Raw genomic sequence first — 25,901 nt, forward strand, 5'->3', positions numbered from 1 at the left:
TGTGGAGACCGGGGTATAAGGCTCTTCCCTGAGGGGCTGTGGCGCGGGGCCGCGGCCGCCCCGCGGCGGGGCCGAGGCGGGTGTGGGCCGAGGCCGGGGCGGCTGCGCGGGGTGGGGGTGGGGGGGTGCGGGTGATGATCTGGGCTCCCCCGGGGCTGCTGTCGGGGGCGTGGGGCGGGTGCGCGCCCACGGCGGACGGCGCGGCCTGGGGGCGGCGGGGGACCGGGCCGCTCCTGCGACGGGGCGGCGCTGGGCGCGGCAGCGCGGACCGGCCGGGCCTGCTTTGGAGCCCTTCGGCGCGTCCTGACAGCACGGAGGGTTTTGTGAAGGTGGTTCGGGTCCCACCCTCGCAGCCGCGTCACTGCTGGGAAGCAGCTAATTGTCATGTTCTGACGGTGGTGCAGGGGTAGTTTTTTAGGGTGAATCAGTAGGAAAAGAATTCCAGAGTGCTGCCACTGTGTTTCCGCATCCTTAGTGCTTTAGGACGTTGTCCTCTCACCTGACCTGTGTCATTGCTTTACCTCTGTGATTAACGCTTGTTTGTTTTCCTGAGAAAGACCCTGTGAAGTCTACCACATCTTTATGTCGCTCTGCTTTTTTTTTTCCCCCCCACATCACCAGGGACAAATTACCGCACAGTATCTGTTTAATTAGCCAAAGTTTGCTTCTTGCATCTCCAATATCTTGGGCATATACCTAAAAGCCTTTTATTTGTAATTATTTAAATTTCAAGCAGAGATTCAAACGTAGCCCTCACATAATGATAATAGTATTAGCTATCCAGCTTGTTGGGATGTATGTGCATCCTGAGCTAACGTAACAGGATTGCAGGAAGTACAACCACGAAGGTGGTGGGAGCTGGTCCTTGTTAGATGCCTTGCTGCAAGCCTTGCAAGACCGTGCGCTTTGATGTCTAACTGCACCCTGCAGCTGGGCCTGACGGACAAGTTTCCCCAGAGGTGACTCAAGCGTGATTCAGAGGTTAAAATGTAGTTAAATGAAGTGTACTTTTTTATAGTATATTTTAATTAATATTAACTTCACTGATTAGTGATCTGGCCTGATCTAATCTTTCTTACTGGAATTCTAAGTAAATATGTGGACATTTAACTATTTTTGAGTCACTTCTAGCATATGTTTTGTCCTCTTGTGATTTTTTTCTTTATGTTAACATCTAATAATATATTGTATCAAAGGCTGTATAGACTGCAATCACTAAGAAATTAAACATAATTCCCAAACCCAGCTAGACCTGTACAGGTGAGCCAAGTCGAAGGGTGGGATAATGCTGCAGATGTTCTCTTAGCAAATGAGAAAACAGAAGTCTTAGGACTTGGGAAAGTTTATTCTGGAAATCCAGCAAGGAGTAAGAAATATATCTCATTCTGTGACCAGGCTAGAGGGAAAGATAACACCTCAACAAATGCTGCAGGATATCTAGAGAAGGAACTTCTGAAACAGCAAAGATAAGCAAAGGAATCCATGTGAGTGAATGCAGAAGAAGCAAGTGGGGAACAAGAATTGTGAATCATTCGGGAAGAGTACATAAAGCAACAGTAGAAATTTGGGAAAAGTATTGGCAAAAATACCTGAAGCAGAGAAAGTACTAAGAAAATCCATAGGATGGAGAAGGAGAACCTATTTATGAAATAGACCTTCTTTCTCCAGGATACTGGGAGTAGTCAATTCTTTCCTGAACAGGAAAGAAGATAAAAGCATATTAGCAAACTTTACACATCATCAGATCAATTCTCTATGCACACTTCTATTTAAATATTTTTTTTTCTTTTGTGTGCTATAGAATTAATGATGTTAATCATGGCTGCTTTAGAGCAATTAAGAGGTAATACTCTAGGCTAAGTGTTAGGAAACACAAAAATAAACCAGTTTGGATGAGGCTGTTGTGCTACAATGGAATGAAGAGTGTCAAGAAAGTTAAAGTCGCAGTTCTGTTCTGAATTCTTAGGGAGGCATAGAATTACTTTTTGTTTGAAGTTACTCAGTAGATAAACCATTATCAGTTAAAAATTTAAAATAAGAAGGACTCTTCAATATTCTCTAGAGAGAGTTCAGTAATTTGCACAATTCACTTATCTTTAGATACACTTTTCGTAAGCTGGGCGTAACTCTCTTCTATCTCCCAAAGGCATATTGGTGTCTGCTGAAACAGGAGAAGCACAATTTATTTCAAATGCAGAGGTTTAACATTTCTTCCTTTTTTTTCATGAAAAGTTCTCATAATTCTGTTTTTTTCCAGTAAAGGATTTATCTCTGTCCTTATTTCTCTCATCAGTGACTGAATTTCATTTTACATTGAATAGTATGGAATGTGTACAGTTTTCACCTCAGTGATCAAGGTTCAATGACAGATTGTCTTGAAATTCAGACTTTGACTTCTTCTTGAATAATGGAAGGAGTTGCTGAGCTCTTTTTGAGGGACCGTGTGGTGGAGCCAGAAGTTAAAGCATAAATTCTATGCTGCTGGGGAAGTTAAGTGCAATAATAGATTATGCTCTATATTGAAGATTATCAGGATAAAACCTAGCTTCAGACAGATATGTGTTCATAATAGAGCAGAAAATGTACTGATGTTTTTCATCTGTGTGTAGGAATAGAACACTGTGCCTTTCTCCTTTGCCTAGAAGGATACACCATCCTCTGACGGTTTTGTTGTTTTTTGTTTTCTTTTAGTCTTGATTTATCCTTGTTGATGCCTAACCCCCTTTTGTTGTCTTCCAGAAGCTTTGGTCATCGCTGTGGAATTCTTGGTATGAGAAGGCAGGACGTCAGGGTAGCGAGTGGATCCTTGCTGTGCTGCTGTAATCATGAAGATAGTGATCATAATTGACCTAATCATCTTTGCTTTGCTGTCTTCAGGTAAGGCTGATGCAGAGAGGGAAAGAGAAAGGTGACCCCTGGATGGGTTACCAGGATATGAACTCTAATATATGCTTTGATTTTGTTTTCTTCTGTGCAAAGTAGTTGCTGCTAGGAGAGTGCCTGTGATTCCCATTTGCCTGTATTTTTTTCTGTTTGATCATTGGCAGATGGTGACCTTGTTAATCTTGAAGCAGATTAATACAAAAGTTCCTTTGCAATTCAGTGAAGGCTTGTTTCCTCTGAGGGACTGAGAACTGCGTACTCTTTAGCATTGACAAAATGAATAAGTTTATTTTAAGCTGCTCCCCTCTAAAATCACAATGGGTTCTTTTAAGAATCTCTCTGAATTAAGGTCAAAACAAGCAGAGTACTACTGTTTGACATGCTTAAAATAATAACTTTAACATTTTAATATTAAACTTATTTATTCTAGGAAAACTTTTTAACATTAAAAGATCATTAGAGAGCCAAATACTTAAACATCTGGAAAATACAATGTTAAAGATGTTGCAGCTGTTTTGTATGCATTGTGAGGGTTTTGTTGTTAATGTTTATTCCCTACCCTGTTCAATTTAATACAGGATTTCCCCTGGTCAGTAGTTAGATTGTCTCTGGTTTCTGTCTTTCATGGTGGGTGTTGTCATGAAAGATGAACCTCTCTAGGTTGACAGAAGACCAGGAAGTTACTTTCTGTTGCTGAGAAAACACTTATTTCTGGTCTTAAACCACGTACTAAGCCCAAATTACTGAATTGCCATCATAATTTCAAATAGTCCCACATCCTAACCTCCTGGATTGAGGGATTTGGTTCATTCTATTATATAAGTAGTATATAACTGTGAATTTCTTCCAACTTCAAATTTTCACACTTCTCCTATGAGCAAAGGATTTCTGACCTTGAAGCTTTGATATGTGTCCTGTTGTTTAAAATCAGGTAGTCTTGGTCTGGAATGAAAGTGGGCAGGAAATACAGTTCAGACAAAGCATGGAGCTCATTGCTGTGGGACACTTGGAACACTGGTTATTGTCTGTTTAAAAAATAACAATCCCTTGTCTAAAAACTAAATTAAGCATAGGTAAAGCTGTTTGATTCCCTATCAACATCCTCCCTCAACATTTCTCCTTCAGTTGCAGACTTAGTTCTTAATCTCTAGAACTTTGTAGCAGAAATATTAAGACTGGTATGGATAAAGTATGAATGGGAGTATGCGTGTGTGAAAGCACCAGAGGAAACAGTAGAGCAAAAGTTAAAGGAATGGCCTGTACTGATAACCTGACAGCAATAAAACTGGTAAACCCTGAGGAATATATCGTTTACATCACAAGCAGAAGGTCTGTGCTCTGATAAAGCCACATCACAGATGGCTTGTCAGCAGAAAGCCTGCAGTCTGATAACGGGAGGATGATAACAAGGTTACCCCACACTGTAGGTGCCATTTCTCTTTCTTTTATCCCAACAGGAAGACACACTGTAGCCATAAAGATGCCCTTGCCTTTGTCTCCTCATTTTGGGTAGCAGCCTTGCCTTAGGTTCATGGAAAATGCAGTAAGCAAGATTCTGAGGCAAACGATCGTGCCCTAATAATTGTTGGTCTTGATAGGTGTTGAAGCTATCTAAAAACTGGTTTATTGTTGCCAGTCAAGAGGAAACAAAGAGACATAATAAAGACTCAACAGCAAACATTCCTTGTCCTCCATGTTGCAAAAAAGTGATCCTGGACAGACTACTTGGGCATGTCTTGATGCCTATATGTGGATACATGAGTGTGAGTGAGCAGAAACAACTTACTTATGAAGTTAGATAAAATAAAATGAAATAACTTTCCCTTTCCATGAGGTATTAAATTGAGTTTTGTTTCACTAAGTCCTACAAATCTTGACTTCTTTTGATCCTGCAGGGAAGAAATTCCGATGGTGCACTCTATCTGACCTAGAACAGAGGAAGTGTGCTGAACTGTCCAAAGCTCTTACAGCTGTGCTGCCCCTTGCTACCATCGATTCCTTTACCAGGATTTCTTGTATCAGAGCTCACAACACCTATGACTGCATTGATAAAATCAGGGTGAGTCTGCAGAGATTTTCAAAACTTATTTTGAGTCCAGACCCTTTTTGGTAGGAGAAGAGCCTGGTAAACAGAATCCACAAGAGAATGAAATGCTACTAAAATGATGGTATCTCACCTGTGACAAAGTACATGGTAGATTGAGAGACAAGAATTCAAATCGGCCATGAGCTTTCCTGTTATAGATGCATTATTTTACCCCAGCTGATGTCCTTGCCTTCTCCAGGAAATAAGTAGACTGCTGCTTGAAAGTAAATGAACAAAACTAGACTAATAAATGAAACCTTCTCAGAGCATTCTGCTTGCTTGTGGGTTTCAGTCCTACTCCAACTGTAATTAAGGCTTTCTCTTTTCTTCCATGCTATTTTTAACACCTTGTCAATCTTTCCTGAAGTAAAAGACAAAACCCTTTTTTCCATGTAAAAAATATTTAATTTGGGTAAAATTAGACATTGGAGGCTTGCAGGTGTAAGCTCTATGTCAGTTCTGAAAAGGCATCTTCATAATGCTACATGCTTTGAAAAAATCCTTGTGGTGAAAAAGAAGACAAGCATTTGCTGCGGAACAGTTCCACTAATATACTTCAAACTTTTGGGGGATAGAGAATTTCAGTTTCCGTGCTCATTCAGTCCCAGTTGCCTTCAATGGAATCCAAATCTGACCTGGAAAACAAAACAAAGAAAACCTTTCTTTTTGGTTCAGGGAATAATTTAGTTCATGTTTTCATTCAGTCCTGTGATCCTTGTTATTAGACTTCAGTTCTGTTATCCATATGAGTATGGAAAGATTACAGCCAGGACAAATTTGAGAAGGGTTTAGTTTTTTGGGGGAAAAAAAGGTTGTCTTTTTTCTTCAGTGGTGTCAGAATTGTATCTTGGAAATGGAAGGATCAAAGAAAAGGTGGGAAGATGTTACTGGGAAAGACTAGGTATTTTGTGGAGGTAACTCAGGCTTCATTGTCACCGTGCTCAGTAGCAGGAATTCAATTAAAAACAAAGCAGATGCGTGTAAAAGTCACTGGTTACTACTTGTCAGGCAGAAACTCTGGTCTTGAAGCTGCTCTGATTGATCGTTTCCTTGTAACCACACTGGTTCTGGGGGTTTTGCTGTCATTTTTAAGGTGAATAAAGCAGATGCTGCCTCCTTGGATGCTGGAGATGTTTACTCTGCTGTAAAGCTGTATGGCTTGACAGTGGTGGCAAAGGAGATCTATGAGAAAGGTAGGTTCATAAAGCAGAAGAATAAGTTACACTTCTGATTTGGCTAATGAATTGATGTGCATTGAAGTTTTTTTTCCAGCTGTGTCAATTCTCACAATATGCTCTTTCTGAGAGTAACTGAATGCTTTCTAGTGGTTCTTTAACAGATGAGCTTCTGTTATGAGTTAATTCTCTCCTCCTCACCCTAAAGAGACAAGAATATACAGAGGAGCATCTTGTTATGGTAGGATTCCTCTTCATTCCTTGAAGAGCTGAGCAGTCTGTGCAATGAGTGACTTATGAGGCAAGAATAAGTAAATTAAGTCTGAGCCAAAATCAAGCATATAGTAGAAATTACTTGAGGGGCATGACTCTGAGACAGAAGCTGAATTAGCGGATAGACATAGGAAGAGACCAATAGGATGACACTAAGAGAACAGAAGTGAATTTTGTTTTAGCTGAAGAACCATGAAATCATAGTGGAGTTGATATGTTTCAGGCTGGTAAATGTACTCTAAGGATAAGACACAGGAACTCTTTCCATTATGATACCTAAAACTCTGTAATACAAATGTTCAAAATTCCTGAGGAGCAACTTTGCACTGGCGTTAAATGGCTGGAGGCTGATGATTTTGCAAGCCTTTTCCACCAAATTTTTATATTTTTTGCTTTGCACATTGCTTGCATTGCTCAATTTGGCAAGATGCTATGTAGCCAGGACACAATGAATTTCCCTGCTATGAATTCCTATATTTCATATGCTTAAGAATTCTTTTTCCTTAGCCATGTTCAGGGAGGTGCTTGAACTCCTGTGCACAGGTGAAAGCTGTAGAATTTGCATTTAGTTATTTCTGTTATGTATTTTGTCCTACCACAGGAAATTGTGTGTTTGCTGTGGCCATTGCCAGACGAGGAACTTTGAATATCCAGAGGCTAAGAGGTGTGCGCAGCTGCCACAGTGGAGCCAGGTGGACATCAGGCTGGAATATTCCACTTGGCTTTCTCCTGGCTAAAACTGACCTCTCTTGGGATGAGGCACAACCTCTGAGCCAAGGTGGGTGATAAGAGCTATAGTGCTGTGTCTCTGCCCCCAGCGAAAGTGAGCAAAGTGAAGGCAGATGCAGCATAAATTGAGCTACGTGGGAATTGAAGGGCTTTGTGGATGAGATATCCTCTTGGAGTGTCTTTGATATTGGCTCTTAGCTCTCTTCAGGATTTTTCCAGTGATGTCTCAGAGCAGCATTGTTACCAAAAGCAAAAGGAAATCTTTGTGTTCTGTGTACAACAGGGAACAAAGCTTTATAACATCTAGCCAACCAAAAGATGGTTTTAACCTAAGCAGAATTTGACCTCTCTGTTTCAAGAGAATATTTCAAGTTTGACATTTAGACAACGAAGCCACATTGCTGAAGATTAATTATTTTTAAAGCAGCATAAGTATTAGTTATACACATAATAGGTTTAGCCCCTTTTCTTTCTTCTATTTTTTTCCATTCGACCATTTTTTCCCTTACATCTGTAGTAATCAGTGAGTATTTCAATGCAAGCTGCATCCCTGGGGTTGGTGTTGCTGCTCCTCGACTCTGTGCTCTTTGCCAAGGACAAAAATCCTATGTCAGAGACAAGAACCACTTCTGTGAGACTAGCAGCAATGAACCCTTCTATGACTCTGAAGGAGCCTTCAGGTGAGCCCTGTGCCACGTGTGCTGAATGGGAAAAAGAACTGGTGAGGGGGAAAAAACAGGTAATGTGCTAATAGGATGGCATTCGTCTTGCTGCAGGTGCTTGAAGAATGGAGTGGCAGATGTTGCCTTTTTAGATCATCTAACAATAATGAGTGCCACAGGTAATCCTAAAAACTCGGATTCATTTTAGCCTTTGGCAGTGCTCTTTCCTGGTTTGGGGGATGTCCAAGGAAAATTCAGTCCCTGCAAGTACTTCAGTGGTATTTCTCAGCTCTCCATGCAAATCAAAAGGAATCAGAAAAGGAAAGAGTAGTTAAAAATGACTGCTCATAGGAGATTCTTATAATGAGAGTAGCCAGACATTTTCAGGCAGGTGATTCCTTTAGCTTAAAGCCTCTGAACCAGCTGTCAATGTTTATATTGCCTGACTGTTAGGATTCCTTTTAAAATTCTGTGTATGTGGTGCTAGAATGGACAGTTCTCATATTCCTATTCTTTTTAACCCAACCAAGCTCTGTATCAATATTTTTGAAGGTAGTTGTCAGTGGTAGTTGCAGGTGAGTATTTCTAAACAAACATATTTACATGAGTATAGCCTAAAGAGTGTTTAGGAGTAACTGTAGCCGAGATACCTCTGTTTGGTAAGGGAAGAGCGTTTCAAAGAGAAACCTTTCCAAGTGTGCTTGGCACACTGTGCTGCTTGCATACGCCTTGAGGAAGCTCCTCTGAAAAACATTTTACCTTCCATCTCTGCAGACTGCTGCCAAGTCATGTCTTACTTCATAGATTTCACAAGTGTCCTGTTGTTTTAGAGACAGAACAAGATGAATATGAACTCTTATGTCCTGATGGGACCACAGCTGAGCTGAGTGAATACAGCACCTGTAACTTGGGTCAGGGGCCTGGCCGTGCCATCATCACCCGCCACAACTTCCAGAAGATCACCAACAAATTTCTTACTATGATCCAAGTGAGTGGATGTTATAAGCTCTGCATCTCTAGATGTGATCCTTTCTTCTGGCTTTGGATGGAATTCACCACACAGTTTGCCTTCTCTCTTAAGAAATCTGTAGTTACCATGGACAAAGCACTAAAAATTGGTTGTTTTGGGGAAGGATCTTGCACTGGCTTCTGGAGGAGAGTTTTACTTCTCTCTCAAGTGTTCTTCTCCAGAAGGTGGGGAATATATAAGTAAAGGAGGGGAAGATGCCATAATGCCCAAACTGGAAAATGGCTAATGACATTCATCCCACCCTGGAACTTAGGTGAATTTTTACATAGCTGAGGGAGACTTATAGCTTCAGGATTCACCTTTGTTCCTCTGTCTCTCTCAAATTGTAAATAGCATCTGTTACTTTAACATCCAGGAATGTATTTGGAGCTGAACATGAAACATATAACAGTTAAAGAATTTATGAAGCCATTCTGTCTTTAAAATAGTCCAACAGTCAGTGAATAATACAAGCCAATGAGCACATCTTGTGCTGTCGTGTGGGCTCTGGCAGATAGCAGGAGTGAAAAATCTCTTCTTTATTGAGGGATCTTCAGATGCCTTTGTCAGCCCACTTGTTAACACGCATCCTGACTGTGCTCCCCTCATACGTAGCAGTGCCCATGCAGCAATGTTCCCAGTACACTTCTCGGTGCATTCTTCTCTTCTGATACAGTCAGCTGGACAGAGCTACCTTGCGCTTTCCCAGCGCAGGATATCTTTCACCCCTTTCCTGCACTGATCTCCATCACAAAAGTTTCCCACTCAGCCACACTCCCTCAGTTACCCTCCCGAGGCATGAGACATTGAGCACAGCCCAATAAACTGCAATTACCGAGATGGGGATGACAAAGCACCTGTTCCTCAAAAGAGTGAGTCTCAGTTCATGTAATGCCTTTAGGATTGGGACCCTCCACTTGCTTTAGTACCTGTGGGCTTTGTCCTAATGTGATGAACATTAGAACCCTGAGTGCTTTGTTATAAACCACTCGTACAGAGGGATGGGATGATGAGGCTGCCTGTCACAGAAAGGATGTGCAGATTTGTTGCAATTTAAAGCGTTGTTCTTCTTCTAGCACCTCTTTGGGCGGAAAGGAAAGGAAAGGGCCAGGTTTGAACTCTTCACTTCAGCTCCCTACGGGGGAAAGAACCTGCTGTTCCAGGATGCCACCCAGCATCTGCAGCTTCTCGAGGAGCAGCTAGAGATTGCCTATGTCCTTGGTCTGGATTATGTAGCTCTCCTTAAAGGACTAGGCCATGAAGGTGAGAAGCCTTCCTGAGGACCATAGCTTAAGGGAAGGGAAGAAAAGTTATCTCTCCATGTTATCCCCCCCTGCTAGACCCAAGTGAATAAATCCAAACATGTCCTTAATGAAGAACAGATTGGTGCATGAATGGACACGATCTCATTATGCTCCTTCCCTCTGGTGCAGGGAGCTCTTTGGACAACAGTGTTGTGCGCTGGTGCTGCATCAGCAATGCTGAGCTTCGCAAATGTGAGGACTGGGCACTGAGCATCAAATCTGACCCACTGGTTTGTGTCCAGGCAACCTCCATGACACATTGCATTGAAATGATCAAGGTAGGAGGCTCCCTGTGGTCAGACTACATGCTAAGGCTGGGTTTGCCTCTGTCCTTGTCTGATCTGAACAAGAGGAAAAACAACTTGTACACTAAACGCTCTAATGGGAATGAGAGGGAATTTGTGCAGGGAATTCCCAGTCAGTGGGGAAATAACAGCTCCTTGGTTACAACAGCTCATGTAAGTCCTGTCTGTGTTATTTTCTGTAATGCTGTTGGCAGAGTAGTGAGGCTGATGCAGTCACCCTGGATGCAACACATGTCTACATTGCAGGGAAGTGCGGATTGGTGCCTGTAGCTGCAGAATGTTATGGTAAGTTCTCATGTGACCTTAGGAAGAAGGGAGGGAATCAAGAAAGAACCATAAAAAATACAGTTGTAATGCCATAGTGTGCGATGTTTAGTGACTGAAGCAGGGAAGTGGGAATTGTTGTCCAAGTGCTCTTCCCAGCTCTTCCACTAACTGGCTCTAGCATTTGGCCTGATTGCTTATTATATCTCCTTCGATAAAGGGGACTAAAGATGCTGATGTGGTTCAAGAGAAGGACAGCAAAATTATAAAGGTTTCTGATGGGGTGCTGTGTAATGGGAATGACAGCAGTCATTGCAAGATCCTTAAGGTTGTCTCGCCTCTCCAGGGAAGGGATGTGCCCCAGCTGGTGCGAGCACAGAGGAAACATGGAAACTAATTCATCTTAGACGCAAAGGTAAAAGGAGATCTTTGAGAAGAAAGGTTTAGATTCTCCTGAGGCTGCCTCTAGGATATATGTTTGCATGTATTTGCATGTTGGTTTGGGAAAGGAATTGCTGTACATTCAGTAGGAAGTTTACATGGAACGCAGAGCGCTAGAACAAGAGCTTCGTGGCTGAGCAAAGAATGCAGATCCCTTACCGTAACTGAAGATATGATGGAGGATGAGGGAGGGAAGAGGGAGGCTGTACCTGCCTGGGATACATCATTGCCTTGGTATAACTGGCTCTTGTCATTGTTTCACAGCACTGTCGCCTGTCTATGCTGTAGCCCTAGCTAAGAAGAATGCCAAACAGATTAACATCCACAACCTTGGGGGAAGGCGGTCCTGCCACAGCCATCTGTATAGTCCTGGAGGATGGTTGCTTCTTTCCAGATACACAGTGGGAGCTCGGGAGAATGATACTGAGAACTGTAACATTGACTCTGGTAAGGACTGCTTTGTGTTGTCTGTCAACTAGACCACTGAAACCTGAAGCCCAAGATTTGGGAGTAAAACAGAGATGGGGCCACGAGGGCAGAGAAGAACTTCAGTCTTGCATGTCACTGAAGATATTTGTCTTTGCTCTGCTGTGTTCTTGAGTTAAACTCTCTCTTCAGTAGCAGATTTCTCTTAGACCACATATGATGTTCCTTAGCATGTAGATACACCATAAATAATAGAGATATCAGTGTCTACGTGCATAACGGAAGGATAGTAACAGAAACAAGTAGCTCGCTCCCTCTCCCTCTCTGGGCTTTGATTAAATAATCTCAATAACTAGCTCTAACAGGTCTGTGTTACGGACGTACAAATGATGGGTTGGGTTTATCTCATAATATTTTAGTAGTATCAAATACAGTGGTAATAGAAACTCTTTGTTCCCTGTGCTTTTAACCCATGGCCATACCCCTTGATCCTGCTGTCTTGTGCTCTATTTTGAATATCAGTGGGGGTGCCCAAACCTGCAGGAAGATAGCATCCCATCTCTGTCCCTCAAGTTATAGGAAAAAAGTGCTATCTCCCATGTTGCTAATTAACACTTCCACTAGTTAAGCTATGAATAGGGATGTTGCCACCTACTGTATGATCTAGTTAAAATCCCTTCCCCGCAGCCTGTCTGGCTTTCCTGAGGTGCTTAGTTCTATTATTTTGCCGTTTTCCCTCAGCCAAGAAAGAAATCATTACTAGTTTGGCCAGAAAGTGATGATTGCAGTCTGAGGTACACGCTCAGCTGTTGAAGCAGCTCCTCCTCTTATCTGAGTACGTGTGATTCTTCACACTATTTAGGCCTCTTCTCACTAACTCTTAAAACAGAAACCCCTTCCTGTCTTTTCGCATGAAGCGCCTTTGGAATACCTTGCCCTAATTTCACCTCAGTTTTCTCTGCTCAGCTTATCAGAACTACTTTTGGAAGGGCTGCATGCCAGGAGCAGGCGGGAACCTGTGCAAGGTGTGCATTGGAGACAGCGAGGTGGAAGGGGGTAGAGTATCTAGCAGATGTGCTGCCAATCACAATGAGCGTTACTATGGCAATGTGGGAGCACTCAGGTAAGCCTTTTTGTCCGAGTCAGAAATGCAGCTTAAGAGCAATAGCCAGAATTGGCTGATCATTTTCTCTGGAGGATTTTTAAGCTGGTGGCTCTATCAATTTTTGCTAGTATGTGTTTTGTTTTAGTTGCAGTTGCTATGGGATGTGCTGCTGGTTGGTAATTTAAAGCAGTCATAAAACCATTTCCAGAGAAAGACAATACTTCCAGACACATTAGGCTTGGAGTACTGGTGCTGGCCCATTTAAGAGAGGGGATGAAAAGCGCTCAGAAGGTCAGAGAGAAGAGGTGATGTGGTAAGAAGCAGTGTAGGGTAGAGGAGGTGGTTAGATTGACTGGAGATATTTAAGAGAAAAAGTTTGAAATAGTTGGAGACAGAGGCAGAGAAGAATTTTAAAGGTGAAAGCACTCTCAGAATATCTGTGATGCATTTAGCCGAATGAAGTGTTCATTCGTTGGCGCAGATGGGGCTGCACAGACACCGTGCCAGAACTTTGCTTTGGGAGCTGCCTTAAGGGAGGAAGGGGACTGTCTTGTCTCTGTACCCAGTCAATTAGCTTATATTGCCAGTAAGAAGGCGTATAATTGTTTGTAAACAACAGTGTGAACACTGTCCATCAAGATCTGTACTGACATCGCTAATTTGTTTAATGTAACAACCAAGTAACTTCAGATGAAGGAGACACTACTAGCTACTCCTGTTCTAGCTTTAGATGACTGTCCAAGGCTCAGTCATCTTGTAATGGCTTTCTCTAACTTCTTGTTTTTTTTCTGCTCTAGGTGCCTAGTTGGCAATCCCAGTGGAAGAAGCTTTGGAGATGTAGCTTTCCTGGAACACTCTAATCTACTACGGAACATAGAGAGTGAGATGCAGCTGTTCTCTCTTCCTTTGAGAATGTTCATTAGTGCCAGTTTCTTACCACACAATGACCATGAATTCTAGGGATCAGCTTTCGCAGGTTTAATCTAGGTTCAAAAAGCTGTGTTTGTGACTGGAAAATTGCAAGAACCTTCCTGCATGTGTGTGTTCTAGTAAAGCTCAAGATTCAGATACTGTTCAGTTTTAGAGAGGAAAGATGAAGAATCAACGAGTGCAAAAATCAAGGGTGTGGAAAGCATCCTTGGAAACTGTGCTGGTTTTTGGAAAGCTCAATGCTTTAAAAAGCAAGAGACTCTTCCCATCAGTCCTTTTCTCATAGGTAGCTATGGTGCACATAACCTTTGTTTTTAATCAAAAAGTCTCAAGAATGAAAATGGCAAATAGGAAGATACCATAGGCTATTTGTACTGAGATGTTCTATGGCTTCATCATGACACTGCAACTACCTCATGTTGTTTCACAGGCAGCTGTGGAATAAACAGTCCAGATAGATAGCTTAACAGGCAAAATCACTGCAAACTATTTTGCCTTTCACAGTTCCTAAAAAAAACTTTGTTACTGCACTGTGAAAGGTTTAACTTCCACTGGGAAATACCGACAGTTTGCAACAGTCTAGCAATTGGATTTTGTGGATGAAAATGGCTTTGGTTACTGCAGTTTAAATTCCCTCAATCTCTTGATTACTTCAACTACTCTTAACAACAGCCAACATGTGTTACCCTTTTCATAGAGGTGAGGAGGAAAGGAAACCCCATTTTATTCAGCCTGATAAAGCACATGGTGTGATTTCAATTTAGGCAGTTTCAGTAGCTGGGAGAGACCATTCTAAAAGAGGAGACTCTCTAAAATCGAGTAGAGGTATCAGGAACTGGAAGCCCACAGAAATCCATGCAGCAATGAGCAATTTGTATGGGGAAACAAAGGGCATGCAGGCTGAATTACCTTGTTTTCAGGAAGTGATGTTATTACAGGTGAAGATGAAGATGAGGCATACTAACTTGCTGTGATTCCAGTTTTTAGTTAAGATAGGTGCAGCTTAAGTTTGCTGATGTATTTCCTCAGCAAAACCACCAGCCTGCTCCCTCTACATTCCCAACAAAAGACTGTGTGGTATGCCGCACTTTTTGAACACATTCACTAAACTTTTTCCTCTCAATAGTTAAAACTTTGCATGAGATTCACACTATCTCCAACTCTTGTTTTTCAAAAGGATTTGCTTTCACTTCTTCTTCTTTGCAGAGCTGGGCAGCTCTGGTTGGGCAAAAGGTTATACTGCTAGTGACTTTGAGCTCTTGTGTCCGGATGGAACGCGTGCTGCAGTCACCGAGTGGGCAGGCTGTAACCTTGGCCCCATTCCCCCCAGCACAGTCATGACTCGACCAGTCACTGTCACCAAAATCTATGACTTCCTGATGAAATCCCAGGTAAGGCAGATGATGGGGAAAAAGCTAGCATGTTATCACTTGTTATGTACAACTTCTGAAAACCCTTTTAAGATCAAAAGCTTTATATACTAAATACATAAAGTGCCTTCAGGTCCAATATTAAAGAGATAAGAATGTGTGTCAGAGATTGAGAAAATAATTATTTGGGTTCTCTGAAGGGGAATTTTGGCACCAGCTGCTGCTCTGAAGTGATTGTGCTTTTGCTGAGAAATAAGATGCAGATGCCAAACTGAAAGAATCTTTTTGTATAAATAAGGGTAGTGCTAGGTAAAAGTAGTACCTTTTTTCTGCAAGATCCTGCTACAGTAGTGAGAGTTCACCAATTTAACCTTGCTATTTACATTCCAAACTGTGAAACTTCTTCAATTTTCTTTTCTGTTTAGGAATTTGTGGAAACCAAGCTGGACTCTGAATTCCATCTGTTTCAGTCTCAGAAGTATGGTGAAAGCGATCTGCTTTTCAAAGATGCTACTCAGTACCTTGTTCATGCAAGTCATATGAGCTATAAGGAAATTCTTGGAAAGTCTTTCTTCCAGCTGGCAGAATCAGTGTTTAATTGTACACCTGCAGGTAAAGTCAAGTTCTTCATTTTGAGTTAGAGAGAAATGCAAAGCAGGAAGCCTTCTATGCACAGCTTATTGGCCTTTTGATTAGATTGAATGGAGAAGTATGTTCTACATAATCCTGTTTGATAGTAACTATTTTCCAAGCAGTACAGTGTTTGGAGTTCCTACAGAGCTTCTTGCTATCTCTCTTTCTATCCATAACCACTGATACTGGAGCGCTCCAGGGACAGAATAATGGATACATGTTAAAGCAAATACCAGTTAATTGAAGTAACAGTAGTTAACTGACTATTTTATTCGCACTCTGACATTTTTTCCTTCAATTCCATAGATCAGTTCTGGGATAAGGGAATATAATATTTGGGTATGCCGAGCTTGGGAAAAAGATGAGCAATTTTATATTTAATTCATGAAATATAAGTTATTTCAAGGTTAATTTCCTGTTTAAAAAGAGTACACTAAAGAACTCGAGATCATAATCTTTATAAGCTTAAAAGGTTGCTTGTTATTCTCCACTGAAAGCTGTATCAAGTATGCATTTACCTATCACTAAAATTGAAACTGCCTATGTAAAAAGAGCCAGTCAAGTTGTTCTGACATTTAAAAATCTGTACTGAAGTAAATGAAGATGACAGAGTCAATTAGATGTCCAAGGAATTCTGTGCATCGGTCTAGAAGTTGTTAAAGAACTGAAATTCAAATAGGGAATTTTACCTCTGTTCTGTTTTAGTGAATAATATCTGAATAGTTTGAATAATATCTGAAGAGTTTGTCATTTTTAAATCTGACAGCAGTATATACTTTCTTACTGATTTGTAGGTATCTTAGACTTTTGCAGACAGGATATCTGTGCATCCTCATTGAACTGACAGCTATACAGAGGCTTTGCAAGACACATACACCATTACTGATGCTGAAAACAAGGAAAGATGCAAGTCCAATCTATCCAGAGCAATCACCGAGGAAACAGTCACCTCTAGAAACTTATGCTGAATGCTCTTCCTGTGTGTACATATATATATATATATATATGTATTATATAGGCAGATTTCATGTTTATGGTCATATAAGGCTCTTGTCATCACTGTCTTTTTTTGGAGTCTGGCGTTGTGGGGACTGGCACAGGCCAATCCACATAACCCGCACGCAGGAGTAGGGTCAGCAATTCTGAACAGCTACGGAGGAGATCTCAGCATTTCTGTGGGACAAGCAGGGCCAATGCCATGGACTAAAACATGGACTATAATGAATCGCACAGGTTAGTGGGTAGCAATTTTCCTTGCTTTTCCTATTATGTCTTATAAAAAGCTGTTTCCATGTAAAAACAATCAGCTGTCACTTCGGTTGCTGTAACATTGTCCTCTTATATATGTGATTTTCATTACAGCTAGATAGTCCATGCTGAATACGCATGCATACTATAGGTTGCATATGTAACTGTTATCAGTAGCCTTTTCTGCTTTTAACAGGGAAGAATGTATTTGCTTTGTTTAACCAAGAATTTATACTAGTAAGTCAATGCATTTTTCTTTCACGAATTCATGTATTAAGACAACTAGTAGCATCAACCAGCAGAACTGGATCCTTACAACCTTAAGGTGAAGGAAAGCAATGGATATTCCATTCTTGTCGAAAACATCAGCCATTACTTTATAGGATACTTCTGAAGTGTCAAAATATGAATTATCAGTTAAGCTGAACATTCTCTTTATAGGTGGGAACTGCTTCAACATGATATGAAGTCTTTTGACCAAAGTGTATCATGTATTTGTTTTGCCTGAATTTTAAGTGGGAAACATTATGCAGAGCTCGTGGATGTAGAATTAGAGTGGCTGCTACTCCTGGGCAGGGCTCATTTCAGTTTTCAACCTTCTGCTCCTATGCTTGCCTGAACTATACAAGATATATATAAATCAAAGTCCTTTACCCAGAATCCTCCAACCCTTGCTGCCTCTACTGCAGTTGTATTAACCTTAGCTAGCAATGAATAAGATGCAAGTAGTAAAGACAGGCCAGCTGCACTACACAAAAAGTAAATAGAAATTGTAGGAGCCATGTTATCTGCCATATAAAGCAAGAAAAAAAAATCCAAGTCTTTTAGGCAGCAGTAACCAAAAATACTGGGTTGCAAAATACACTGCTGAGAGCACGTGTTTTTGAACAATGCCTTCCATGCCGAGCGTTTCTTTGCTGTTATGTCTGTGTGACTGACACTGGCCCCTCTCCTCCCCCTTCTCATTTTCTGAGAAAGAAAAAAAAAATTACACTCTGTGCAGCCTCAAAGGTGTTTACCTTAGATTCACCCGCATCTGAGCTGAGACTGCTCCTTCCTCTGTCCCATCATTTGGAACTGACTGACCAAACAGACAGCTCAAACTCACCCACCTTTCAGCGAGGGAGATGAGAGGTAAAAGGTGAATGTAGGTGAGTCCCAGTACTGCAAGGGGACAAGTCCTCATGGATGCTGTTGCAGCCAGCAAGTTGTAGCCTCGAAGCAGCCAGGGAGCAGCAGGGTGCTAGTTTAGGCCTTCGAGGTGCTCCCTCCCTTTCTTTCCTGGAGCTTACACGCCACCTGCGGGAGCCATGTAACACCACACCTCAAGCAGAGAAGAGGCTTAGGAGATGGGCGTGGGAAAGTTCATCTGCCAGCTTCGTTTTCCCGAGAGCTGCATGCAGCTGAATACGCTGTATGTTGAAAGCCTAGGCTATATGTAAGATTTTGGAGGTCAGGGGGAATGCTTTCTAGTATGGACGCTACAGAAGCTTGAGTAGGCCTTTTTTGATGTCCCAGTGCTTCAGTTTTGGTTTAAAAGCATCAGTTTGATGCCTTGCACAGACTGTAGTACATGAACCACTGGCCTGCTTCAGCTGTGCGTCTCTTGGTGCTGAACTTGGCAGGAGCTATGCTGGCTGGATGCTACTACCCTACTACCCCTGTTAAGAGAGAAATGCTGTCTCAACACTATGAGTAACAATTAGGATTGTGCTTCAAATCCCCCAGATGTTTCTTTTTCTACAAATATAAGGCTACAGACAAATCACAGCTGCATGATTCACTATCAGTCCACACAGTCAGTTAATGGTGTCAATGGACCTCTTCACAGATTTGACCCTGTCCCCCCATTAGTGAGACAGAAATACCATTCGTAGTTTGATACAGACCTAAAGAAGGCTTTAGAAAAACTAAAACTTTCTCAGAAAAATTTATTTCCATAAATTAAAAACACACACACAAAAGAAACGGTGAAATTTTAGATTCACACACTACTGAACAGAAACAAAATGCCAAGAGCATGATGGAGGCTAACGGCACAGGTGTACAAATTCCCACTGAGCTATTTGTTAACATGATAGCATCATATAGACTTTTAATCCACACAGTTATCATCCACATTCTAGGAGAGTGCCTGACATAATATACCAAAGGTCCAACTCAAATCAAATACAATAAATGAGAACAGCTTGCAGAAAATTGTATCCAGCAAGCATCTGAACGCAAATGTCCACAGCCCCAACAGTCAGGCAAACCCTGTAATGTACGTTAAGTAGCCTTTGCTGCTCCAGCTGTAGCATGATGAAAGTAAGAGCTTTACAAAAATGATCCTCTCTCCCACAGTCAGCAAACTTATCAGAAAGCTGCCTGGCTCTGCAAAGCTCACTGCTAAGAGATAATACAGAGCAAAAGCTTGGCAGTTTTTCCTCAAGCTGCTCTAGTCATTGTTCTGTGAACAGTATGTACAAGGTCTTTTTTTCCATGATGGTGCAGAAGAATCCTCACAGAAGTTGGTTCACTCCATGAAAAGGCAAGTGTACACATCCTTCACTAGGGAAGTACGCAAGACCCCCAAAGATGCATCCTCTATACATTTTGCCTGGGATGAGCTGTGACAGAAGCATCTCAGAGTGGCAAATACCTAGCTTTTGCACTGTCATTCCCAGTGTACAGGTTCCAGCCACAAATGGAACAAAGCTGCTCCACAAGTGCTGTAGACAGAAACAGAGGTGGGAGATGCAAAGAAGAGGAAGTGCACAAGCATGATGAACATCTACATGCTGGAGAGGCAGGGAGGAAGAACGAGATGCTTTGTCTCAGCTTACATCTCCATCATACAAATACTAAAACAAAACAGAATAATGCTGTATATTTGGGTTTCCACAACTCCAAGGTCTGGGACATGCTGGGAATTATAACATTTTCTGAATTTCTCCAATTATTGAGTATTTTTCTTTGCTCCGCTCTCTCTGCTGTAGCTGTTAAGAGAGCTAAGAAGTGCTACTTCAAAGCAACCAGAAACACAACAGAACAAGGAAGCAGACAAAAGAAACCCGAAAGGAAAAACCCAACAAGTTCAATCTTTCAAAGCACATCAGAGAACTGAACTCTGCTTGGACCCAAGTTTCTTCCCTCCCCACCCATACACTTATTTTATTAAAAGTTGCAGTGAGGTTATAGCTCAGTTCTGTCACAGCACTAGAAGCTTCCCATATTAATAGAAAATGAATGAATGCTGTGTTACAATTCCATTTTACAGCATAAAAACATTATGTATACATACCACTCTTGCTGCAGCTTCCAGACAGTCAATATTTGGGCTAACAAACAGATATAGGGAAAGTTTCAAATATTTTTTTAAAAAGCAGTTGACCTCAAGGCCCCCAAGCATGAAAATTACTTTATTTTTATAAAAAGAAATCCCTGAAAAATAAAGATGATCAAATGTTATACAGCAGCCCAAATAGGTTAACCAGACCTGGCAGCTGAAATAGTATGTCAGTATGTTCAAACTTTGCCTGCCTTGTTATTTTATCCCCTCAAATACAAACAACACTACTGTACATCTGTATTTCCCTCTTTTCTTCAGTCTTCCTGATTAAAGATAATTAACCTCCAGAACAAGAATGTAAACTTCTAGGAATCCCAGCATGTAAGCTGGGAAAAAAAAATCCAGAATACATTTCTTTCAAGACTCAGGCACACAGTGTTATATTCTGCTTCCATTTCCCTACTTTCAAAGCTCTGGAATTCAAAAGATTGCTTGTTAATTTTGTGTTTTCTGTTAGGTATAACAGAACTGGCAGAGCAACAGAGGATAATGATGGGATTTTCAGTCCTGCATTCATTGGGACTTAAGAATACCCACCCACTAGATGTTTGGTTCACATGCTCATTTTGAAGGTAAACAGAACTTCCATTATAGGGGTAGGTATATAAGAAAGTGCAAGTTTCAAGTGACAAGTGAAAGAAATAATGGAATATTTGAGCATCCCAGCAATGACAGCCATCCCATTAAGCTTTGCCTGAATAACTTCTATAGGCACTAAAGGACAGAAATTACCTGAACTGCAGCTAGCATTCATTTTGCATTATGCTTCAAGTAAGTTTAACAGAAGTTATCCCAGAAGGGAGCACTCTTCCCTCAGAAAGGTATGGCCAAGGAATTGCCCAGTGCTGCAGCAGATAATGACAAATGGCCGTACATAATGAAAGAAATACTTTCCACGTGCTAGGAGGCTCTTTGTACAACACTAGCTATTATATACAACAGTGCTGTTCAAAGATCTAATTATAAGCTATATGAATTGTAAATCTAAAATGGTAAAAAACAAAAACACCCTCCCCTCCCCCCATGCTGGAACAAATTTATTTTGTTGTTGGCATTAAAATCAAGTTGATATTTTTTATTGGAATTAAAATCACTTAAAAATTATTCTCAAAGATTTTGCTGGTGTTCTCTGCAAGCACCAGCTCAGCTAAATAAAAACCTCTACTTAAGTGTCCTGCAGCTTAACATCCTTCTGGACTACTTACTTTTGCCTCTGGAGAAGAGGTGTAAAGCACCAGCAAACTAGGTAAAAATTCACTCTACTATTTGGGAGAAATTAGCACTGGGCGCCATTTTTTGTTAAAATACTTTTTTTTTTTTTTTTTTTGGAGATGCATCACATTAAAAGGCGTCCTCATGCAGCAACTGAAGAAACACATACAAAGTGCAAGTTATTTAAAGTCTAGTCATGTGGGACTTCTGCTGCCTGAAGCCAGGAAGGGCACAGAAACTTAGAAGGAACCTTCTAAGTAAAGGAAAACAATTGAAAGCAAATTCAGACTGCTACTTTTAATTATTAAAAAGTTAGTGGTATATCAAGAGTGCGTTTACTAGAATTCATCCTTGTCAGACACCCTCTCTCTTCTGTCAGGTTGTTCAAGATAGCCACTACAGTAACAACAGCAGACTCGAATGTGCAAATGTTCTGGAGTATAGAGTCCTAGTATCACTGAAGGTGCACTACTTCCTCCTTTATCCTCCTACTCTACCCTCAGGAGGTGTTAAACATAATTAAACATTAGCCATAATTTCCAGAGGTTGGGCAAGGAACAGTGAATCATGTGGGGCTGTGTTACACTCACATAGGGACTCCAGAGAATCCCTCTCATAGCATTAAAAAAAAATAGCACCTTAAAGAGGTCCACAGCCAGTAATTGATCATCATATATTAGAACTGAGTGGTAGAGTAAGGTATGAAGAAGTGGGTAGATTTCTTCTCAGTGGACTAAAACATAAAGGGAGCTGACTGAGCCATTTCCAGCTGAATGCCTCCATCAGCTGCTAGAGGCCTGCTCGTGCTCAGCCTCATTTGCAAAAAAGGCTTCAAGGTCCATTAGCTTCTGAATCAGAAGGGCATCTAACTCTGCACCCTGTAGTGCAGCTTTTTTTGCTCGGGTGAAGCTACCCACTACTTTGATTTTGCTTCGTGCCTTCCTCTTCCGGGGAACAGTGAAGTCCTGAAACTCCAGAATCCGCTTCCTCTTCTGCTGGCTGATGGAGATCAAGGCTCCATTTTTCTCCTTGGGCTCTTCAAAGATTGTTTCCAGACTCCTGGTAAAAGCAAAGGATAGAACTCAAGAATACTCAAGAAGCAGTTAACGACCTTGCAAGGACAGGGAGATGGATGGACTTCATAAGCCAGGTAAACACACTTCTAACTTTTACATTTTTACAGCCCTTCTCATGCATGTTTATCTACAGCTTACACTTCCAACAACTGCACACTTACACTCCTAACTAGGTAGTTTCTTAGTGCATAGACATCTGGGTTGAATCTCTTTGTGTCCATATTTCAGTATATTTCAGTTGTATATATTTAGTATAAAAGAAACATTTGTACCTGGACTTTTCTTTTAAACATATATATATAGATATAGATATCAAAAAGTAAAATTAAGTAGCAATCTTGATACTCATGCAATATACACTTCATTGCAGGCAGTTACTTTTGTGATTTTTAGAATATTTAGTTGCCTTTGAATTTATAAAAAGTGGAAGTAAATAAAAAGTGGAAGTAAATAAAAAGTGGAAGTAAATAAAAAGTGGAAGTAAATAAAAAGTGGAAGTAAATAAAAATATTTGGATGAACACTGGAATGAAAGAGTAGATGAAAAAATACACAAACCTAAACTTAAACAGCTGCAAATTCTTAGTTCATATTCTGCTTCACTCCTTTCTATTCAAATACTAATTTCCTTGAATTAACTTTTCCTACCACTTTGAACCAGGACAAGTTTATCTCCCCCTTAGATTCCAGATACCCTTAGTCTCCTATCTCTGCCTAATTAATTTACATATATCTTCAGTTCTCATTAGTAAGCAGAACCAACCTGGTTGGAGGAGGGGACTTATAGTTCTTGTTTGTGTAAATTTCTTCTAAACTAAATTCTTTCTTCTTAAGCCTGAAAAAGTAATGAACAAAGCAGTCAAGAAAGAAGAATTTCAAAATCATCTCCCTTCACAACAAGCAGATTTACCAGGTACAAATACAGTTTGCTGTCTGTCCTTAAACACTAAGTAATTAAGCTTTAATTTAAAAGACAGATTTAGACTCTAATTGGGGCTAGAGAGGAATGAAAGATTAGGTAATAAGTACCATTTAAAGAGTGTTTGAAAAGGTCTGAGTCAAGACTTGCCATTTCTGCAGAGATCAATGCTCCTTCTAGCATTCTATGAGGTTTTAAATAATGATGCTCAAAATTAACATTTATTTCTTGAGACTGATTTTAAATGTTAGTTATTGACACTTAAAAATTATCAAGCTGATCTCTGAAGAAACGCATTGCTCTGTCAAAGCTGGCACTTCCGTTCAAGAACTGAACAAAATACCGGATGACTGACTGCACTGAAAATAAAAATCTAGCACTGTGACTACCCACATTTATATTGAACCAATGTTTTTGTAAGATCATATTCCATAAGCAATTAGGGACTGTGAAGAACTCCAACATCATTTGTATCAGTAGAACTTCCTGACAGGTCACTTCATCTCTCTGTGCAGTGTAGGAAGACTAAAATTTCAATGTACGTTTATCTATTTGAACTAAACAAGAATTGCTCAATCTTTCTGCTTCTTTAGAAAATCATTCCATTGCAGCTTAGTGTTTCATGTTTTGTGTAAAAACTAGTCAGTAGTTCAAATCCAATAGTCCTTTACTTATCCTTTCTCATTTGAAAAAATTATGTCCAAAGACCTATGTCCTTCTCCAGTCTTTTATACAGTTGTAACAGCTAGGTCTCAATCTTTCCTTTTAAAGGAAGCAAGCATGAGGCATTGCTCAACTGGGAGTGTACAAAATAGTGGAACGATGACATTAGTACACTGGACACAAACAGCAGAAGCCACTAGTCCATTTAAAAGATACTGCTCACCTTTTTGGTCTGGGTAGTCCCATAGGAGTAAGGTTAGGGTCTGGCTTAGGAACAGTTTTCCTGATTCGGATCTGGGAGACTTTCTTTGGCCTCTTCTCTGCCTCAGTCTTTAAAAAAAAAAAAAAAAAAGTCACTTAAATGAAGGAAGTATTTACTCTGCTAGTCAGTAGAATTCCCTTTTATTTAGAGTATACATTATTCTATAGGAGAAACTTTCCCTATTCCTCTGTTTTGCCACCTTCTCTTTCTGCTTCAACAAAAGAAAGAAACACAGACTAGGACTAGGAGCCTGTTCTCTCTCCTGGTCTTTAACATTAACTGGATACATTGCCTGAGCAGCAACTTCAGGTCCTGTCATCTTATGGAACAAGAGTCCGAGAATATCTAAAAGCAGTAACAGCTATTGTTCATAATACAATAATCCTCCTGGACAGGTAGTCTGACTGCCTGTTTCCACTACGTTAGACAAAAAAACCTATGAACTCACTTTTTTCAGTTCTGTGTCATCTTGGGATCTAAGACAGGCTGGAACAGAAGCATCAGCTTCATCAAAGGCAGGGACCTGGAGCTCTGGGGCTGAAAGCCTGAGTGGAGATGATGATGATTCTGGAAGCGAGCAAGACTTTGGTAACGGAAGAGGGAATGAAGGTTCCAAACTGTAACAGAGGGAAAAGGGAAAAAACATAGAATAATACCTGATTTATGCTGCAGCAGCATTTCATGCTCTCAGGTAGTGTTCCTAAATTGCAGTATGGGCACAAAAACAATGCAGTTCATAGAAACTGCCTAAATGAACACTTTCTCCAATACCTGCATACAGCCTAGAACTGCTCCAACCCTCACTGATACTGATACAAACTAAATTGCCAGTATATCTGAACTTCTAATTTTAAAACCACTTTTTTCTTTTCCGTATAGTTAAAGGGTTTACAGCTCTATATGGTAACTACTGACAGAAAGCGGTTAGTCCTCCTTTTCTATCAGCAAATTTCTTTGACACAGCTGTTAATTTAGTACTTTCTGTTCACAGATAAATTTTAAAGATAGCTTTTATATCTGCCATCCCAACACTGAAAAAGAACAGAAGAAAGTATTAGTGCTTAATGTCCAGCTACTCAAACAGAAAGAACATATATCCAGAAATAAAATTCTACAGTTTCACAGATATTCATTTCATAATAAGTGGCACAACATGGTTGAAAAGTAACAGAACTGTTCTGTGCAGTGATCTGTGTGGTGTTTTCTGTGAATGCACACTTCTCCCTTCTGTTATCCGCTCAGTTTAATTCACCAAAACTTTATCACAAAGCTACTCTTGAAGTGAGCTGCCAAAACCTGAGAGCCAGAGTGACACAGACAACATCTCTTTCTGAGAAAACTTATGATCCCGCTACTCAGAATAAATATCAAAGGCCAAGAGACTCACCGTATCTCATGACCTGCTGTCTGCAGAGCTTCTGTACTCTGAACAGGTAAGTGTGGTAACATGGCATAGCTGGTTTAAAAGGAGAATGAAAAAAACCCAAAAAACAAAAAAGAAAGACAGAAGTTAGATCTACACCTTAAAAAACGGAAACATTTCTTAGTATAAACTATATCCTAAGACAAAAAGATGCTAATATCAGGAATGGGAAG

The 25,901-nt window shown here is 40.7% G+C and overlaps 2 protein-coding genes across 7 annotated transcripts in view; one reads left to right on the top strand and one right to left on the bottom strand.

Moving 5' to 3' along the window:
- Positions 1-22,030, top strand: LOC106486294 (serotransferrin-2-like). Of its 5 annotated transcripts, none has more exons than XR_001292857.2 (19): positions 288-959; positions 2,740-2,877; positions 4,779-4,942; positions 6,063-6,162; positions 7,019-7,195; positions 7,664-7,826; positions 7,923-7,987; positions 8,639-8,796; positions 9,894-10,080; positions 10,251-10,399; positions 10,621-10,711; positions 11,037-11,105; positions 11,396-11,578; positions 12,524-12,680; positions 13,460-13,542; positions 14,799-14,983; positions 15,388-15,574; positions 16,390-16,828; positions 20,632-22,030. XR_001292857.2 is itself a non-coding variant. In XM_013944854.2 (19 exons), exons 3-19 carry the CDS (start codon positions 2,826-2,828, stop codon positions 16,437-16,439), a joined length of 2,220 nt encoding a protein of 739 aa, XP_013800308.2. In that variant the 5' UTR covers positions 288-959; positions 1,396-1,484; positions 2,740-2,825; the 3' UTR covers positions 16,440-17,091. The 5 variants fall into 5 exon arrangements, 4 of the variants coding, with proteins under 4 accessions (XP_067163328.1, XP_013800308.2, XP_013800307.2 ...); XM_013944854.2 differs by lacking the exon at positions 20,632-22,030 and adding an exon at positions 1,396-1,484 and having other exon boundaries at positions 16,390-17,091; XM_067307227.1 differs by lacking the exons at positions 288-959; positions 20,632-22,030 and adding an exon at positions 1-13 and having other exon boundaries at positions 16,390-17,091.
- The window catches only part of PRR14L (proline rich 14 like), a 20,846-nt gene continuing 13,705 nt past the window's right edge, over positions 18,761-25,901 (bottom strand). For both annotated transcript variants that reach the window (XM_067307211.1, XM_067307214.1), the window contains exons 5-9: positions 25,693-25,761; positions 24,754-24,922; positions 24,267-24,373; positions 23,225-23,296; positions 18,761-22,445 (exon numbers count right to left, since the gene is read on the bottom strand). In XM_067307211.1, coding sequence (XP_067163312.1) covers positions 22,169-22,445; positions 23,225-23,296; positions 24,267-24,373; positions 24,754-24,922; positions 25,693-25,761 — 694 coding nt within the window. In that variant the 3' untranslated portion in view covers positions 18,761-22,168. The remainder of the gene's footprint in view (positions 22,446-23,224; positions 23,297-24,266; positions 24,374-24,753; positions 24,923-25,692; positions 25,762-25,901) is intronic.

Source organism: Apteryx mantelli, chromosome 17 (genome assembly GCF_036417845.1).
Source record: "Apteryx mantelli isolate bAptMan1 chromosome 17, bAptMan1.hap1, whole genome shotgun sequence".
Classification (NCBI taxonomy): domain Eukaryota; kingdom Metazoa; phylum Chordata; class Aves; order Apterygiformes; family Apterygidae; genus Apteryx; species Apteryx mantelli.